The sequence below is a fragment of the Sprattus sprattus genome (genome assembly GCF_963457725.1).
Source record: "Sprattus sprattus genome assembly, chromosome: 5".
Classification (NCBI taxonomy): Eukaryota; Metazoa; Chordata; class Actinopteri; order Clupeiformes; family Clupeidae; genus Sprattus; species Sprattus sprattus.
In genome coordinates, this window is record NC_137924.1 from 7,821,723 (window position 1) to 7,842,278 (window position 20,556).

The window sequence follows — 20,556 nt, forward strand, 5'->3', positions numbered from 1 at the left end:
GCTGAACAAGGGGAGTTTCACTCTCAGGTCTCAGGATTGAGTTGGCACTCATGTGGTTATGATGGGGTTACACTCAAGCCCTACAATAAGGGAGAGTGTTTATGTGTAGAACAGATTTATAGTCACAGCGCCGTAACAGGACATTGGTGGTTACTTGCTAACTGTTAGCATGAAGAAAATGACCACAGGATGAAACTAGTCGTATTGACAACAGAGGTGTTAATTGGTTATACAAACCAATGAAGATAGAAGACTACAGTTACCTCAGTGAGATGTAATCTAAACAGCAGCTGGAGAAAAGACCACATCACTCCTCCTCCACATCATTATAATGACCAAAAGTGCTAAGGACCAGAACCTTTATGCAGTTGTCGTGCAGTCTGACATTACAAATGTTGTGAAAATGATGGGCACAACCATATGGGTAGTGGGGAGTTGGTCTAAATGAGGATGGTAGTGATGAGTGTGTGTGTGGGCTCTGACGGCTCTTGAAGGCAGAGACTTCAGCAGGGGTGCAGATCCAGATGGGAAAACCGCAAAACTAAGGCTTGGGGTTTTGACCAGCTTTAGGTGGATTTCAGAGCCCAACTACTGCGTGGGGGTTTTGACCAGCTTTAGGTGGGTTTCAGAGGTGAAAAGCAGTTCTTGTCACAGAGCCACGATTACACACTGAAATGCCAAAGCCCCGTCTGGCTAGAGATTAGGTAGTGTTGGAGTGATGTAGAAAAGTCCACCGGTGTCAGGGGAAGTTACTTTAGAACATCACGAAGGCTGAGAAATCTAGAAGCCAGATTGATAGAAATGCCTGTATCTGTAATGTCTGAAAAAAACAAGACTGAAACAAGAAATGGTCATTTGAAGGATTTATTTGGGGATTATTAAAAGGGACAAACCAATGGTGATTAAAATACTGGCTGTTCTCAAGGACCAGCTAGCACATGCAACAGTATTGGAAGGTAAGGTGCTGACCAGTTCTGACTTCCCTTTTATTCACAGACTTCAACTAAAACCCTGTGGTCTACTTTTATTGGTTAAGACAGCGCTTAACTGTCAACACAGTCACAGTCAATCTCTCCTTCAATGCATCTATTGCATTCACATACACAGGCCTGTGTTGAATGGAAACCTCTCGCGTAAATCATGGAGGCACAGCAATGCAGTTCGGTTAGACAATGAAAACCTACCTAGTTTAAAGTCTATAAAAACAAAATAAAAATAAATAAAACTACTACGGAATGGGCTTGAAACATTTGACCCATAACCTGCGGAAAAGTAACACTCGCTACACTAAATGAAGCCTCGTTTTTTTCTTCCTGTGTATCGTCATCATCTAAAACGTTGTTCTTTTCGTCATCTTTGGCATTGACAATAATCTGGACCAGGGTTGTTGCGTCACTCCATCGACTTTATAGGCCACCCAAAACAAGTTTGTCCCTCGTTCTGTTAATTTACGTCCAAAGAGCACTCCTAATCTGTCCTCAGGGAAAGTGATTCAATTCCATCTCAAACATAGATGAATGGCAAAAATGGTTTAAGCACTTACTTAAAGGCTACAGGCAAATTAGTTTTTCTGTAACAAAATTGCACGGCTGAAATTAACCAAAACTGGATGTCTCTTCTAAAGTCCTCAACATGAACTTATAAACTCATAGGGCCAAAATGAATCACACATAGCACAGGTACTACAGGCTTGATCTTTCATCACTTTGTTGGTAAACACTTGAGGATGGAAGTATTTTGTTTCAACTATGATGTTATCCAGAAACTCAAGCCCAGCGCTTGGGAAAGAGCGGGACCTCTCCTGATAAGCAGCTAAATTCTCTGCCTTCGAAGCAGAATAGTTTCTAACAAAGCAGTGCGCACGCAGTGGTAGTTTACCGAATATGCCACCGTTTCTAATACAATCAAAAGTCAAGTTTGTATTTTACGCATTATCTAGGTTCTTACAACCAAGCCATCATAACTTTCTGCTCTGACATGGTCATCTGTTGTCGGCTGTCTTTCTCAGTGGCGCCTCGAGTGGTTCCTGTCCGTACTGCGACTGTGATGTCTGTGGTCCCGTCTCTCCCGGCTGGAAGAGGAGCTCCTGCTGAGGCTGCGTCCCCGGCTGTGGTGCCTCCTGCTCCTGCCACGGGAGTAGCTGTGGGCCCTGCCTCTACTCCTGCTTCTACTCCTGCTGCTGCGCCCGCTGCTGCTCCTGCTCCTCCTGCTGCTCCTGTGGCCTCGACTCCTGCTCCTGCGGTGGCGGCTGTCGCTTCTACTCCTGCTGCTGCGCCTCCTGCGGCTCCCACCACCACTCCTCCCCCTGGGGCTCCGTCTCTTGCTGGGGCTCCTCTGTCCCCTGCTCCGCTCTGGGCTGTGCCTCCTCCTGCTCCTGCTCCTGCTGCGTCTCCTGCTGCCATCCCCCCCTCTCCCTCCTCCGCGACGTGCCGGACAGGGCTCCTGGCCTTCAGCCAGCTGCTTCAGCCTCTGAGCCAAGGGAGGCTCTCCTCGTTCCCCTTTACCCTCCCGGCTCACTCTGTCACTGGGCTGCCTCCCTGCCCCTGCCCCTGCGCCTCTGGCCCCGTGGCCCACCCCGTTCACCTTGGCCCTGGCCTGATAGGTCTGGCAGTCCAGCTGGACCCCCAGGTCAGGGTCTCCCACGATAAGCTCCAACCCCAGGCTCCTCCTGTTGTTCTCCTCCTCTCCCCCCCCCTCCTCCTCCTGCTGCCTGCCCGTGGCCGTGCTCTTCTTCAGCAGGTTCCCCAGGAGGCGGTCCCGGATCTCCCTCTCCTTGCGCTGCAGCTCCAGGGCCCGGGTCTTCTCCCCCTCCACGCGCCGGAGCTCGGCCTCCTGCTGCCGCCTCCGCTCCTCCAGCTGCTGCAGGTGGGCCAGCTCGGCCTTCTGCTGGAGCGCCTGCTCCTCCTGCACGCGAGCCTGCTCCTCACGCTCCTTCTCCAGCTGCTGGTGTCTCAGGGCCTGAGGGACGGAGGGACACACACACACACACACACGCAGGCGCACACACACACACACACACAGGTCAGCCTCACCCAGCACCAGAGAGACCTGAGCCTAGTTATTGGATTGGCCACCACCAACAGCTGGTGATATGTGATTTAAAGATTTTTATAAAACAATTGGGTTCTATCGCGTTATTTAGCTGTTTCTGATTCGTTCCATGCGTTGGATTATAACAACCCAACTCGGACTTTACACAGCTAATAATAAAGCACTCCGCGATGAAACATTCTATAGCACATTGATGATAACCGTTAATTCACAGTTAATTAAAAGAAACAATGGTGAAATAAAAAAAAAATTAATCAATAACTTTGTGTTTAACTTTGTGAATTGGTTGACTATAGAATTGTTTTATAAAAGCAATATAGTACTCGTGCGAGTGGGGTAGGTAAGGGATATTCCCAAGGGTGGTGTTGCATAAGCCACTCGGCCTCCGGCCTCGGTGGCTACGGCCGAACACCACCCGTGGGAATACCCTTTACCTACCCCACTCGCACGAGTACTATATTGCTGAGGCATCTAGCTACGTAAGCTCTTTATTTCTCTACAAAATCACAAAAATACCCCACTGTAATACCCCAACCCCCCCCCCACAAAAAAAGGGTTCTACTGTGCAGCTTTCTGCTGGAGCAGCAGCTCCTCTGCCACTAAGCTCTGCTCGTGCCTACGCCTCTACGCTGTGACTCCGCTGTTGTGGTGTGAGTGTAGTGTGGGTCAGACATCCTACATGTTCAGGTGCCTACGCCTCTACGCTGTTGTGGTGTGAGTGCGGTGTGGGTCAGACATCCTACATGTTCTGGCGGGTCGGTGCTGGCGGTCTGCAGACATGCTCTGACCTTGACCCGACTCAGCAGCTCTGCGATCAGGCGGATGGACTCCAGGTTGCGCTGGGCGAGCAGCAGCTTGCGCTCCTCCGTGACGATCTTCAGCTGCAGCTTCCTCTGCTCCTCCTCCTGCTGCTTCTTCACCTTCTTCTGGGTGCGCTTCTCCTCCCGCTCCCGCAGCTTCTGCTCCCGCTTGCGCAGCTTCTCCTCCTTCTTCCGCTCCTTCTCCTCCTCCTCCTGCTCACGCTGTTTCCTGCAAAAGAGAAGGAGTCCATGTTTGGTCCTGAAGCTTCCTTTTTTTTTTTAAGAACTATTTTTGGGCTTTTTATGCCTTTATTTTGATAGGACAGTTGAAGATATGACAGGAAGCGGGGCGGACAAGAGGTGGGGAGAGGATTGGGAAATGACATCAGGCCAGACTTGAACCTGTGTCCCCTCGGGCAATGTAGCCCGTAAGTGGGGGGCTCTGAAGCTTCCTTTTAAAGAAGAAGAAGAACACCTGAGAGTATCTCAGAGGGCTTCCTCACCTCTCGTCCTCTTTGCGTTTCTCCTCGTCCTCTTTCTCCTTGCGTTTCTGCTCTTCTCGCTGCCTCTCCAGCTCCAGAAGCTTCTGCCGGTCCTGCAGTCTCCTCTTCAGCGCTGAATCACTCAGGTGCTTGGTTGTGTCGAAGGCCACCTAGGCATGAAAGGAAAGAATCAAATCTGTCAAAGGTGAACTGAACAGCAGCTGTTATTCTTGAGAATACATCTAGTCTCGCTAGGCCACTCATAACAGCCAAGAGACAACTTGTGGAAATTGTGATCCAGAAGTGAACCAAGAACCCACAGTTCCACCATGGCTCTCTCCAGATGTATATTTTAATGGTAATACACATCTAACTACTAGGGATGCACCGATCCGATATTTGTATCGGTATCGGTACCGATATTGAAGAAATTTCTAGATCGGGTATCGGTGACAATGGGCCGATCCATATTTAAAAAAAAAAAATAATAATTTTTTTTTTTTTTTTTTTTTTAATGTTTATTTTATGTATTTACATCGAGGCTTTGTTTAATTCATATCATGCTCCGTTATCATTGTTTTAAACGGACTGTTATTATATTGAAACACGCACATTCAAAGATTTAGGGTGGCGCGATGGCGGACAATCCAGAGAACAGCCATCAAAAGCCTTCCTGCACGTTAACGTGTATGAAAAACTATCTGTTGATAGTGACGTTGCCTAGCAACGCTGTCTGCTCATTTAAGTTCGGTGAATAGTGACAAGTTCAGTTCGTCGCCCATCAGTGGCAAAGTAGTTGTGCCTTATACATTTCCAATGCTTAAATCATCATTTTTCGACATGTATGTGATGCATTGTGTGCGTACATAATGAATGTAAGGGGTTTCATGAAGTTACGACTGTGATAGGTAGAGTATTATGAGTGCAGGTTGCTATTAGTAGCGATTAGCATGCTAAGCGGAGATTTAGTTATGTTCTGATGTTGATTCGCTGTAATAAAGATGAGTTCATCCTGTTAAGATTTTGACTGGATGAGCTATGAATGAGATTAATGTTGCCTAGTGTAATGTCCACAATTATATGTATCGAGTAATGTTAGTTGTGTAATTGTTATCGTGTAGCAATAACGCATGCTAAAGTAATTCAGTGCAGTCCCCATTCTCATTGCAGGCACACACATGTGTACGATCACATGCATCGTCATGTAATGGAAATTGATGAATGCACATTAAAGAGAGATAAAAAATACAGTTTTGGTAATTGTGGGTCTTTTAACAGAGTAGGACCAGCAAATGCATTAACAGGTCACCATGTTGAGCCTCTACAATGTAACGTAAAAGTTGACGCTAGCGGATATATGATTGCTAACTAATATGAACACTAGCCCTAGTTAGAACGTACATTATTTGTGATTATTTTTATCCTATGTTATGAATTGATAGTGATGACTAGACATGATGTTAAGTAGCAAATGAGCAAAAAATGCACCAAGATCTCATGTCATGCACTCCTCTTTTCTCCCTCTCGCACGTGTGGTCACACACATACACACAGTTACCATACTTTCGCGCTGTTTTTTTTGTATCGGTATCGGATCGGTATCGGCCGATACTAAACCTCAGATATCGGTATCGGTATCGGAGGTGAAAAAAGCGGATCGGTGCATCCCTACTAACTACAAGACTAAACCTTAACCAAAGAAAATTATCCTCAAAACATGGTGCAGCCATCAAAGAAGGTTTTACATACATCCCGTTCGGCTTCTTATACATACATAGCCTACATGCTCTTACATTTTGTGGGAAATGGGAGAGTAGTATCTGCTCCGAATCCTAACTCCCGCCACATTTTGGCTGCAGAGCTACGTTCACCTTTCCTTATCAAACAGGCCCTAGAGTTAGAACCAGGCGTGATGTGGCAGCACACAGCCTTGGTATTCATTTGATTAAAAGCCCCCAGCACTGGCAGGATTATGCAAGCCCTCTCAATGAATTGAGTCCATCTCATTAGTGAAACACACACAGAGACAATCCGCTTGCTCCTCAGCCCTCTCTCAAATGACACGCTTCAGGAACTACAAAAGTGATTAAAATGTAAGTCTGCTCAATGTCAAGTGCACGGACTGCACAAACTCGCCTTGGTCAAGATAAAGAGATATATGGTGTCATGGCAGTTTTTTTTTTTAAATGTCAAGCTGTAACGATGGTGTCTTAAAAGTCATTATTAACACCACCAACACCTTCCCATCACTTATAACACAAACAAAACTGCTAAAGGCAAACTGAATTATTGCAGAGGCTTCCTAATGACTAAACAGTCCCACATTTGTCCCCCCCCCCACCCCCCCAAAAAAGCAAAAATGCAGGGCTGACCTTGAGATTGCAAGCTACAGCTTTTCCATCTTCTCCTTTGTACATCAACTTCTGGCCTCTCAGTGTGTCCATGGCCTTCACAAAACCTATATGATCCTGGAACTGGACATAGGCGTCGAAATTCAGGTGTCCCCCAAAAGTGAACGTGTTGAAGTTTTTGTCAGCCATCTCTTCCCTGTATGGATCCAGCATGGGGATGTCAACATTACGGATCTTGCCGAAGCCCTCAAACACAGCCTTGAGCACAGACTCCGAGGGCTTGTCCGGCGACACATCCTTCTGGGCAAACCACTTGCAAGGCAGCCCTTCCAGGTGGATGGTGTCTGGACGTTCTCCCGGCACAGTCTCGTTCATGTCCTTGGCGTCCCTGAAGAAAGAGTCCCAGTCATGGCGTGTGGGGAAGTCAACCTTGTTTTCCTGGGCACGCACTTTCAGTATGTCTGTGAAACCACTTAACTTAATGCTCTTGCCATCCAGTTTGGAGATGAGAGATTTGACAACAGCCCTGTTTTCCACCTCTCCCTCAAAGCGAATGTGGTCCATGGTGCTCTTGGAGATGCGGAGGGAGGAAAACTGATCAGGATGCCCCATGGCTTTTAGTCGTTCCATCACCTCCCAGTTGGAGATAGATTTGCCAGGTAGCTTAAGTTGAGGGAGGCCAACGTTGATTGTCATCTTGGCAATGGGCTTCAAGTACAGGTTGTGTGCAGGGGACAATTTATCAGCTTCTGTGGTATCATGGACAATGGTGGTCATCTTGGTCACCTACAAAAGATAACGGCAACATTATTGTTTCAACAGCAGCAGGAAGACTTCAACACCGAGATGGCTATGGTGCAGTCTACAGAAGACGCAACATGTAAGGTTAGTAGATATAGTTATCTAAAGATAGTCAACGAAATAGCGTAACCTTGCCTATAGTTTCATACCCTCACACGTTGTAGTTGATAAAAAAATATATGTTTAACTGTATCATACATGTTTCAAGTCTAGCGTTACCACAACGTATCATGAAATGTAACGTTCAGATCATCCATCTGAATTTATATGTAAAGTTAATCTGAAGGACCGTGTCGCAAACCTGATTAGCTAACGCTAGTTGACTCTACCTTCCTAGTTCCAAATGAATGTAAAATGTCAACATACATTTAAGACACCGTAACTTTTGTGCTATTGTTGCACTGCAACGTGATAGCTCATCTAACGGTCTACAATGAGTTAACGTTAGCTGGCCAGCTTTTTCATAAAAGAACAATCTTGCTACACACCGTTAGCCGTAATAATAGCCATAACTAATGTGGATTTCGGTATGGAGGAAATATTTCGTCCATTAATTGGCAGAGCAAATACACATTACAACGGCAACCTCAGACGATAACCAGCTAAGTAGCTAGTGTACACTAGCGTATCCCCTGTTTTACCAGTAAGCTTCCTTGCTAGCCAATCGCCAGCAAGCCGGTTGGGTCCTAGTGAAAAGCAGTTATCAGTAAGATACCAACCTTTGCTAGAAAACTATCAAAGCTGAATTTCAGTGTGCATAACTAAAGACGAAAGAAGATGCTGACCAAGAGCTCTGCATACATAGCTAATATGTCATAGCTACAAAGGCTACGTTTGCTGGGAGTGTAGGGAGAAAACAGGCCAGTAGCAACATTTCCGGGTTGGGCTAAATGAACTCCTTCACACAGGAACTACTTGCAAGTAATGTATTTTTGTATTCTTTACCGCCCTCGTGTGGAAAGTTTTGAAGTGTTTTATCGGCATGATGAATGTTTTTTTTTTTTTTAATAATCTGGATTATTAATTTATCTGGAAAATCTAATAACAACAACAATATTTAAATAATCATGACGATCATCATGATGATGGTGATGGCAATGATGATGATGATGATGATTAGCCTAATAACTATAATAATGAAAATATATCAATAAATGATGCAATTCCAAGTCATGGTGAAGGTTCATTAAAAACTCTATTGCATGTTGTTTGTGCTTCTGTCTGTCAAGCCATTATTTGTGTTTGTTCACATCCTTCCTAGTGTAAAAATGTAAACAAACGCTTGAAAATGATTCAACTATCAATTACACTATGAAATGGTGTCTTTTCCTTTTGACTTTGCATTATTGTATTTTGTCAACAAACAAAAGCTTCCTCCTTTAAAAAATGTGGTGAGGGCAAAGGCAGATAGAGCGTGTGTCTCCGGAATTGTATTTGTGCTGGACCAGCGTCTTTGGCAGTGAAGATGTAAGTGAACTGTTCCAAAAGCTCTCATAGCTGGCATCACTGGCTCTCCTCCAGACCCTTGTGGCTGCGCTGGTACAGCTCCTTAATGGCCTACCTGACCTCAGCTGTTAACTGTGGTCTCGGGTGTTGGTCTCTGGAAGCCGTGCGGCTCCAGCTGGCTGTGAAGGCGACTGCTTTGGTTGTGAAGATTCTTCCCCTGGACTCAGTGGTAGTGTCATGAAGGTTCTCTGAATGCCAGGCCCTGAGCAGCTCTCCACCAATGGCATCCTCGTTGGCCGTGACAGCGTGCTGGCTTCCTGGAAGTGGCTGCCGTTGATGCGGTGGCTCTCTTCCCCTGCAGGCGCACTGTCAGGGGCCATTCCCATCACCTGGGTTACGACCACCGCAGGCCCCACCTGGCTAGGGCATCAATCAATCAGAGTGCCAGGTGGGCTTAGGTGGATATGCACACCCAACTACTCTGGCTGCAAACCCCGGACGAAAGCCTGTAGCTTAAGCTCCGCTTGCTGGTGGTCACTGAAGGTTGAGTAGCCCCAGTGAGCATTATGGCTCCTTTAATGGTAGCCAGGAGCAGCTTCCCTTCCAATGCGAGCGCCACCCCCGTTTCTTCCACTGACTAGCCGTTGAAGTTGGCTGCCAGCTTAGTGTGTTTCTATGTTCTATGTTTTATGTTATGTGTAGTACTAACTGTGTGTGTACGTATGTTTTTTTATGTTTTAATATTTACTGTATGCACCCATACACCAGAGCAAATTTCAGGTAGGCGTACATCTACTTGACAATAAATCTGTTTCTGATTCTGATTCTGATTCTGATTCTGATTCAGCTGTACCTGGACGCGTCTCCAGCACTTTGTCGCCTCTGCTGTGGTGGCGCTGCGGTCAGGGTGGGGGTTGGCTTCAGGCGGGAGCTTCCTCTGGCTGACGTGGGCATGCTAGTGTCTCCAGTCCTTGGTGCAGCATGTTCAGGCTAAAGAGAAGGTGCTTTGGATCAATGCTTTTAAATCGTGGCCCCAGCTTCAGGTCTTCCAGCTGTTCTCCTGTCTTCTTAAGCATCGCCACCTCAGGATCCCTCTGACTGAAAATCGCACTTTGCTTCACTTTAGAGTTTAACATGGTTTTAAACTTGCATGTTGCAAAATAAGTCAAGTGGCTTCTTTACCCTTGTATGGTGTTCATTTTTTTGCTACTCAGCAGGTGTTGTGGGTCTGGTGGACATGCTGTATTTTGGGGGTTTTAACTCAACACAATCAAACTATTTTATGTAAAAATACTCAACAGATGTTTACTTCAATTCAATTATAAGCAATATAAACAGCAGATATGGTTCATATTTTCCCTTTTACTCTGTTATATCACATTTATGAATTTAAGTGCTACCCATTTTTTTTTTAATAGAGATGGACTAAATTACTCTTTTTTGATTCAGTGCACCTACAATATTCTTTTAATAACTTGTTCAGACCTGTGGGGGAATTGATATGTTGCTGTTTTTTTAGCTGCATTTTACAGTTACAAGGCTTTAAACTTGCACGTTGTTGTGTCATAAGCACCCGTGGTTTAACCTATAGCTCATGTTCAGGCTGATTTAAGTTGCTGTGTCATCACAACATCTAACAACTGCCACTAGAGGACACTTTTGGTGTGTTATCTTAAACCTGGTGCCATGGTGGTTGAAGGAGAGATTAAAACTATTTTAAATCAGAATTTTACCAATATTGCATCCATTCCACAAATGGTAGGCCTGTAGGCTATGCACTTCTTTATCCATGTAAGCCTACTTCTTTACCTAAGAAAGCCTGCAGGCTATGCACTTCTTTACCCATGTAATCCTATACTTCTTTACCTATGTAAGCCTGCTTCTTTACCTATGTAAGCCTGCTTCTTTACCAATGTAAGCCTGTAGGCTATGCACTTCTTTACCTATGTAAGCCTACTTTACCAATGTAAGCCTGTAGGCTATGCACTTCTTTACCTATGTAATCCCATGTACTTCTTTACCTATGTAAGCCTATGCCGTCTTGTAGGACTATTGACTGTGTTCATTAATGCTGTGGTAATTAATGCTATATAGGCCTGTTGTGTTACGTAGGCTAAACAACGTGGATAATCTTAACTCTAGGCTGGTTTTGCTTTTCACAAGACACACAGAATGAAAATAGTGGAGCCTGCATTATCAAGTGCCATTGTGAATATTGGCTGTTTGATTTTATGTTGTAACAGACTATCATATCAGCGGCCATCCTGATCTTGTAATTATTTCAGCTAACAGGTGCAGAACGGACATCAATTTGATACTTCAATCCATTAAATAATGAATAAACACGACAATGTGCCAGTCTGTTGTAACCTAAGTAAAAGAAAATGAATAAGTATTAATAATTCATTCACTGAACAAATGAACAGCTGAACGAACATCTTTTCAGCTTCTCAGTAACAGCATCAGGAGATGTGTCAGTTGGCCTTAGTTACTACATTGCCATCACATATTGTTCAGTACAAAACTTCGTTGTTTTTATTAAAATAAATTGATTACCTATGTTTCTTGATTCCATTGTAATCATATTTAGTTTCTCTTCCCAATGTCTTACAAGACCACAACACAGACACTTCGAGGTCATGCATGGCAAAGTGATCACTAAACAAGTTGATTTAAACATGCTGGCATGGTAGTTTCACATGATATATTTATTTAGTCAGTAAAATAAAGGGAATAGATATGAGGTCAGACAAAATGGCTTAATTTATCTCACATATCTGGCATAGTCACCATTTTCCATAGACAGTCACTAACAGACATATGTTCTAAAACTGGCCGTGTAAAAACCTCACACATAAATGATTATCACAAAGCTATATTGCTTGATTAGATCCTTAAAAAGGACTTTTGACTTTTACAGACAAATTGGCAGCTTGAAACAGCTTGAAATGAGGTTTCACCAAACTGGGTTGTGTCTGTCTACAGTAAAACACTGTAACTGCAGCAGCAGAACATGTTTCAAACTGAAGTAACAATGTTGTGGAATGTCTGAATTCAATTAAAACAATCTGAATCAACCTGGTGTAGCGGTGGAATGTCTAGTCTAAGATTGATTCCATACATATTACAATATATATGAGGTACAGGGAAGTTCAAGCTAAAGGCAAAGGATTCCAAACAAACAGCCTTCAATGCACTCCATTTTACGGATACTGTATTGGACGCATGTATATATATTCAGAAAGGTACATACCCACAATAAATGAAAACTGTCTTTACAGTTGTACAAATTCATACCAAAAACAAAGTGCAAACTTCAGAGTGGATAACTGCATAGTGAGACTGAACCTACTTCTCTATGTAAGTGGTTATCACATGGGATGAATGTCTTCATAACATTACTATTAAATACTTGGCTCAGTCACAAGTTTATATAAAAGTGGCAAGTGCAGCCTACTACTGTTCAAATGTTTCTTAAAAAATATTTACTAGTTTTACTACGCTTGGATAAATTAGTTCACAAATATTTAACAGACAAGTGCATTAGCACATTTAGGAACAATGCCTCATTGTGTGACATACTAGGTTAAAGTTAGAGGAATTTTCACAATTCTAATCCATCGGGTGATCAAGAATTAAGCTCATGCCATCAACTTCATGTTAAGGCATTAAAACAGCCATAGCCTGTGGGGTGTAAGTTTATCCAAAGAGGTTTGAAAGCGGTCTGGACTTCACTGGACTCTTCAGGGAGCCCTCTCCTTCATCAGTTTCTCTGAACGATGTGCTGTGGACAATCTGGGTCTTGAATCTGCTTCTGTTCAGCTTGATCCTTCCGATGGAGGCTTTTCTGTAAAGGGATCTGGGCTTCGCTGCAGCACTGCTTTCACCCTGTGCATCATCAGGGTGGTTAAGCAGCCGGAGTGGGTTCAGGTTGGAAGACAGAACTTTGTGCAGTCTCCATCGCCCAGTTTCGCTATCTGCATTCTCTATGTCTGAGTCCGTGCAGGGCCCAACGATCTCTCTGATGTCCCCTGCCACATTACTGCTGAGGTACTGAGAGGCTTTTTTACCGCTATAGTCCCTCATCTCCACATCCGCATCAAAGGCACCCACAAGCAGCTTCATCACTTCAACCTGACTGTGCATGGCTGCAAGGTGCAAAGGGGTGTACCCTGCACTGGAGCGGGCATTTATATTGACTGGAATGTCATGCTCTTTTGCAAAACTGACCAGCTTGGCCATAAGTTCTTGTTTGCCTTGCTTTGCTGCCCAGTGCAGACACGTGAATCCGGTTACAAAGTCCCTCTTTGTAACCAGACTTGGATCACACACCAGGAGCCGCTGAAGACTATCCCACTGTCCATCAGACGCGCACATCATCCACTCGTGCTCCAGGGGATCCAACATCACTGCTGTGCAGTCCTCGTCGGCTGAGGAAAGCAGAGAAACTGTGTCTCCCTCGCTTCTTACCGAGTCCCTATTTCTTACCGCAAGGTTACTTTGTGAGTTTCTGTGAACAAGGGTGCGCCGAACTTGGGGTGAGCTGCTCATCATTAGTTCAATAAAGTTCTTTCTGCTGCTTTTTGGGGTGTTGCTATCGCCACTATTTGCCAAATCAAACACCATTTCGTTCATCCCGTCTTCCGAAAACGCTAGCAAACTTCTTTGAGAGCCTCTTGAGGTCCGACGACGACATACGGGAATCGTCGGTCCTCTGACAACAGGCTCAGCATCGATTTCGTCAAGGTTGACAGGTGACTGAAGGGAGGATGCTGTCTCCTCAGTTAATCCATCTGCAACTTCAGTGGCGTATAAATCAGATGAAGGTATAGCGCTATCATTTAGAGTCGTTTCAGAAGTGTTGTCGTTGTTTGTCATTAAACTTTTACCTTCGCTCAAAGCGATGTGTGAAACACTCTCGTCCGCTGTTTTTTCATAAACTGCACCGGACACTTTATCCCTTGCTGTGTCGGATACTTTTTGCTCTGCAACATCATTAGCAGCCGAGCTCAAACGACCCCCGTTTCCCATAGAAGACAGGTCTGAAGCCATATTCAAATTCGACGTTCTATTTAGTAAACAATTTTCAGAGAGTTCTTCCAATTTCGAGGACCCATTACCGTTGTCCAGATCATGTAGGCCTGTAGCACCGTTGATAGCACTGCTTTCATTCCGCTCGGATGGACAAATCGCATCAGCAGGGAGACCATTACCATTGCATTCTCCATCATCCCTCTCGACTGTTCGCGTTACCCCCTCTCTGTATTTTTTCTTCAAGCAGACGAATTTGTCTCCATTTTCCTGTTTAACAAAAGCCACATTATCCACAAAACATTTTAATGTCTCCTTGAATGTCGTTTTCGTCGTAGGATCAAGCGACACGGTAACTTTGAAGTGGTCAATCAGTTCTCTATTTTTTACTCGCCCTCCTTTTTCAATTAGGAAACGCAAAACAGCCTCTTGAGTGCATTCAGACGCCATGGTGAAGCAGATTAAACGATAGCCTATGCAGAGTCCTTTTTACATATTGCATACCGCCAGTTATTGCCGGATATTAATAGCCTACTTTTCGTTGATGCAAATGACAGCATTCCACCTTCTACGCTCAGAAGTAGGTTATCCATTCATGAGAGCATGCAAGGCAAATGCGTCAGATAGGGGTCGCCTCAGTAACAAAGTCCATCGCATCCTAGCAACTAGGCCTGCCGCTTGTTGATGAAAGCCTATTTGCATGGCCGTTCATTTTGGATCCACAAACGACCCTAAAAATGACACCTTTTATTCCTGGCAGTCAGAGCCAAAATGGTAACCATAGCCATCCACTTGCCTCAGTTGTCAGCAGATCTTTAGAGAGGCGGGGTCGCAATGGGAAAATACCACTGCCCGGCGGTAGGGGGATGTTTCCCATTACTATAGAATTCCTCGTAAAAGTATCAACATTGAATTGTCAAAGATCCTCTCACGTTCTGTGTCAGTATCATCTGTATCAGTTAGAATGTTATTATAAGTTCGTGGCTTTATTGAACCAAGCCAATTGGACTTAGTCTTGGAATAGTCAGCAAGAATGGTTGTTTTTATTTATTGTGTTTCAAATAGCAATATAACATGCATTACATTTTTAATTTACTGTAATATGCCATTTCAGGTGGCATAGTGGGAGCCCTTAGAAAGTCAACAGTAATGAGCATAATTTTCATATAATCATTAAAGACTGAAATATCCCACCTTGATCCTGGGCTACAAGGAGAAAATAATAGCTAAATAGGGCATCACCAAACTCAAACTGTTGTCATGGAGGGAGACCAAATGAACGTACTTGAGCATAACTACAATCATGGTGTCGTGACAGTAGGCTTCATTAGTCATTCACACGTTATATGATATGTTTGCATTCATAATGTATTACTTTAGTAACCAAAACTAAAGTTTTTTTTCTTCCAAAGACATCTGCAATAATTAACCTAGTAATCGATCTTGATTGATATGAACATGATATTGATCTATTGATAGGATTCAAAACACCAGAGGCCAAATTCAGTTTTGAGGGCGCTACATGAGTGTATAAGTGTGGCGGTTACATGGCTAAACCAGTAGAGGCGGTTTGAATTTCTGAACTCACTAGAGTAATCCAACAGAGCCAGGGCTTGAAGGAAGAAGTGACTATCATTCCGTAAAAAAGGAATTTCAGTGTGGAGAATGTGAGCCCTTGTGAATTTCTAAAGGGAAATGCTGGTGTGTGTGTATCTGGAAAACCTGTATTTGTCTTCAAGTTTCACTCTGACATCTAGTGCCTCTTTTACATTACACAGGCAGTTATGGGTTACTAAATATGGTTATTCTTACATACTTCAATTCTGTGGTAGTTAAGCAGTTGGATGAAACGATACTCCATTACTGAAAGAGTAGGCCTATAGACTACTAACTGGGACTCTAAAATAGGTTTTATTTTCCAGACGTTAGTGCATGATAGACTTTGCCTTTGATATTTTCTTTCTATCCTCAGATTTTGGCTACTGTAAATGTTCCATTATGCACTAAGCAGGAGAACTAGGCATAATTCTGTTTTGGGTAATTCCCTCTGCCTCAGACTGCTGATGTTTAATTCACTCTCCCATAGGCTCCTGCTGGGCTGATGGGGAGCCTTGGAACTGTTGACTTAACCCCATTTGATGAGATATTCTTTAGATGTCCTCGCTTTTAAAAGCAGCTCCATGAAATCCCCTAAATCTGAAGATGAAGCCCAGCAGCAGTAGTCCAGTTGGTGGGGAGACCGCCCTGGCCTCATGGAGCTCCTGCTGAAGAGAACCATGTGCACACATGAAAGATAGATGGATACTTTATTGATCCAGAGGGAAATGAAGGTCATCCAGTAGCTTATAGACTTAACTCACAAACATATATACATGAATCACGATAAAAACAATACACATAGGGAGAACATGTACACATGGAGTGGGGTGTTTACAGGTACAGTATAAATATGGCCCTATATGGTCCAGTGTGCATTAATTGTGACAGTGTTGAAAGTAGTGGAGAGTAGTGCAAGGAGTGCAAAGAGTGTTAATTTGCATGAGTGGATAGTGCAAATAAAGTACTGTGCTTGTGTGTGTGAGGATAGTGCAAAGTGATATAAATAGTAAAGTAAAGTAAAGTCTGGCCAAGGGGCTAGTATAGCCAGTAAAAGGATGGGCAGTGGGATGGAACATGTGCACACATGAACTCCTTGTCTACCACTTCAGTTTATTATTTGAGACGCCCTTCACTGGACAAGGTTGCTGTTGGTCACCGATTGGCTGTCCAGTACTTGCCTGCAAAGCATGGTCTTCAGAATGAATTATGACTCGGGTTCATTTGTGTCTGTGTGTGGAACTTCAGCTGACATATGAGGACAGGAGGCTGGAAGGTACGGGACTCCGTAAGGTGCCTTGAGACTATTTGTATTTTATTTTGGCGCTATATAAATAGAATTGAATTGAATTGAATTGAATTGAATTGAATTTAATTTAATTGAATACCTAGATCTGAAAGGATGGAGGAGATGAAGCAGGAGTTTTTGGAAGAATGTTGAATTGAAGGATGTAAACACACACACACACACACACACACACACACACACACACACACACACACACACACACACACACACACACACACACATACACACACTCACATACAGCGTAAGAGTGCAATTAGTACAGCAAAAACAAGATTAACACTGATTTTCTATACGATATAAATTAGTCACATACTATATGCTAAATATTCAACATATTATATAAAGGATGTGAGACAGTAGGATAGTCCATATTTGTAGTTCAAAACAAGTGTGTAAAACTGTGGACATCCATTTAATCTGATAATGATTTCAGTTGTATCAACTTTCTACATGTTATAACAGCATTAGATGCTAAAAAGCCTTAAAAAAGCAACTCTTTGGCTACTGGGTGACACACTGGACTATATGCAGAGCATCAATGTTAAATTGACTTTGTGTTGGACATTCATTGCAAATAAATGGCAATGGACAGAATGCACGGAATGAACAGACTTGTATTGATTCTGAACAAGGCACTGTGTTGATATGCACCTTCTAAGGCACTGCTTAAATGATATGCACCTTCTAAGGCACTGATTCAATGATATGCACCTTCTAAGGCACTGATTCAATGATATGCACCTTCTAAGGCACTGATTCAATGATATGCACCTTCTGGGGACGCGGAGGAGCGAGCTGTTTGAAGACCTGAGGGTGCAGGTGGAGGTTTGGGGAGTATTAATTCTTGCAGGTAGGGAGGTGCATGTCCATTTATGCATGTATGGGTGATTATAAGGACTTTGTAGTCTATCCGGAAAGAGACAGGGAGCCAGTGTAGTGAGTGTAACATTGGTGTTATGTGCTCATATTTCCGGACCTTCATCAGAATCCTGGCAGTGCTATTTTGGATGTATTGCAGCTTCTGGATGTTCTTGCCAGTGATCCCATAGAAAGGTGAATTACAATAGTCCAGTCTTGAGGAGATAAAGGCGTGGACAAGCTTCTCTGCATCTGATAGGGTTAAAGTGGGGCGGAGTTTGGAGATGTTTCTTAGATGATAAAAAGAGGTTTTGCACAGGTGTTTTATATGATCATTAAAGTTCAGGCGAGAGTCAAACCTAACTCCGAGATTAGTGTCTGTGGAGGAGAGGGGGATGACCTGGCTGTCGAAGGTGAGATGAGTCAAGGAGGATGACTGAACCTGGTGTGGAGTGCCAACAAGAAGGGCTTCAGTTTTGCTACTATTAAGCTAAACTGAAGCCCTTCTTGTTGGCACTCCACACCAGGTTCAGTCAAATGATATGCACCTTCTAAGGCACTTATTCAATGATATGCATCTTCTAAAGCACTGATTCATTGATATGCATCTTCTAAAGCACTGATTAAATGATATGCACCTTTTAAGGCACTGATTCAATGATATGAATCTTCTTAAGCACTGATTAAATGATATGCACCTTCTAAGGCACTGTTTTATTGCAACAACTTCTTGTGTGTGTTCTTTAAGCACCTCTGCAAGGGTAGTGTAAGCTGTTATTAGTAGGTCTTAGCATTTCACAAATTAGTTCAATTGAGTTTAAATGTAGTGTCTTATATAATGTTTCTTGAACTCAGAGTTTGTTTAATCAGTTGGTAAGACAGATTCATGACTTAAATTTCAGCTATATCACACTTGATGATCAGTAATGCATTTAATTTTACCTTCAAATGCTCTGGCAACAGCTATACAGAGACTCGGCTAGGAGACTACTGAATTGATCTGAAGTCTTGTTAAGCCTCATTCACAGGGGCTCAGCAAATTCCAATGGCACCTCCAAACTGTGGCATCCAGCATAGTTATTGGGTGGTGTTGGAGTAGGCTCCCAAATTTCATTAGAAAAGCAATGTTGTGTATTTTGGCTTTGTGGTATGTAAATATCCTAATTCGATCTGAATGTAGTCATGTCCTTTAGTCATGTCTTATTGGGTTACAGTAGTAGTATCATTAATGACCTTGAGGAGAATACATAGATTGCACTAGCTGCAACTAAATTCAAGTTTTCAATTGAAAACCAACTAAATAAACAAAAAATCAATTGTTGCATAGCTTTTCTTTAACATAATGTTTTCATTTGAATAGTTAAACATGTCCATTTCATCAATCAGTTAAACTTAAATATTTTATCAATTAAATATATGTATGTATGTAACAGTAGGCCCTGGCCATAATATATAAGTCCAAAGTAAGCTATAAACTCATCACCAAAAAGGTTAGTTACAGGCTACAGCTCCGCCATACTTCATTTGACCAGTAGGGGGTTCTCGTTCCATTTCTTCATTCTCAACCCACTCCCCCCGCTACACCTAGCCTGGTGACACCAGCCTACGTATTTCCGCCTGAATTGATTTCAAGCTCATACTCAGTCTGGCCCAACCCCATTGACAATCGTCTCCAGAACTCAAAATTTTGCAGGACCAATCAGCGAACAGTTCAGAGCTGTGACGCAAAACTCGCCTTGGAGGAAAAGACACGAAAAGCTATCGGAAAAGTTGTCTCAACTCTCGAGAACATCAGAAAATTAAAAGGAGAACAAGAGTATTTTCTTGTAAGTTTTATGATTGGAAAGGACGTCGTAGCTCTTCTCCCAACTGGCTTTGGGAAGAGTTTAATCTACCGAATGCTTACTAAACGTTGCTGATTGGTTAAGGGAACTCCAATGATTTTAAACCTCAAGATAAGCACCCGCCGATCTCGGAAACCAAAATGCATTGGGTTGGCCCAGACTGAAAGACGGAATGAAATGGAGTCACAGGCTGGTAATGGCCAGGCTACCCTACACCTGCACTACACCATGGGAACCACTGCTGAAACCACATGCAAATGGCCACTAGATGGCACCAATGTATAAGTGATGCATATAAAAAACACATGACCTACATTCTAGGTACCCCAAACACTAGTCAGCAAACTGTTTTTTTTGGGAAAAGTCTGAATAATTGCTTTATTTCCATCTGGTCCTACATCCAGTGATATATTTTGTAATCAAGCCTTAACAGAATTGATGATCTAGATAAAAATGCACCAAATCTAAGACTGGTTGCCAGGGCAACAAGCAAGAGCGAGGGTTACCTGATTGTGTAGGAAGCGAGGGTAATGATAAATGTCATGGCAGCTTTGTGAAGTGACAGGAATGTGATCACTGGGTTATTTCTATGCATTGGCCTCAGGTACACCCCCCCCCCCCCCCCCCCCCTTCTGCATGAGTGAGCCTCTACGAGGGGGGTTTGGCAGGGTGGAGGGGGGCACCTGTCCATGAGTGAGCCTCTACGAGGGGGGTTGGCAGGGTGGAGGGGGGGGACCTGTGCATGAGTGTGCCTCTACGAGGGGGGTTGGCAGGGTGGAGGGGGGCACTGCTGACTGGTGCTCCTGTGCACTTTCCACTTAGTGAAACAAAGAGATGGTGTCCATAAGAAGTGGAAATATAGCACGTGATGGTGATTAGTCTACCTTGTGATCATTCCATTCACTGCTGGTTTTCCTTTTCGTCAGGCAAGGAGTCAGCCTTCACTCACTAGAGGTCCAACACTCAGTGATCACTTTTCTCTTCTCC

The 20,556-nt window shown here is 43.6% G+C and overlaps 2 protein-coding genes across 4 annotated transcripts; both read right to left on the reverse strand.

Moving 5' to 3' along the window:
• Nucleotides 1-878: 878 nt before the first annotated feature.
• akap17a (A kinase (PRKA) anchor protein 17A) lies at nt 879-8,334 on the reverse strand. Of its 3 annotated transcripts, none has more exons than XM_080839552.1 (5): nt 8,205-8,334; nt 6,706-7,470; nt 4,355-4,503; nt 3,840-4,080; nt 879-2,958 (listed from the first exon to the last, which is right to left on the reverse strand). In XM_080839552.1, exons 2-5 carry the CDS (start codon nt 7,459-7,461, stop codon nt 2,005-2,007), a joined length of 2,100 nt encoding a protein of 699 aa, XP_080695678.1. In that variant the 5' UTR covers nt 7,462-7,470; nt 8,205-8,334; the 3' UTR covers nt 879-2,004. The 3 variants fall into 3 exon arrangements, with proteins under 3 accessions (XP_080695678.1, XP_080695676.1, XP_080695677.1); XM_080839550.1 differs by having other exon boundaries at nt 3,795-4,080; XM_080839551.1 differs by having other exon boundaries at nt 3,795-4,080; nt 8,271-8,287.
• Nucleotides 8,335-12,630: 4,296 nt separating this feature from the next.
• On the reverse strand, nt 12,631-14,412 carry sowahca (sosondowah ankyrin repeat domain family Ca; the record flags this gene model as incomplete). Its single annotated transcript, XM_080839503.1, has 1 exon — nt 12,631-14,412. One exon carries the CDS (start codon nt 14,410-14,412, stop codon nt 12,631-12,633), a length of 1,782 nt encoding a protein of 593 aa, XP_080695629.1.
• Between the last annotated feature and the right edge of the window lie 6,144 nt (nt 14,413-20,556).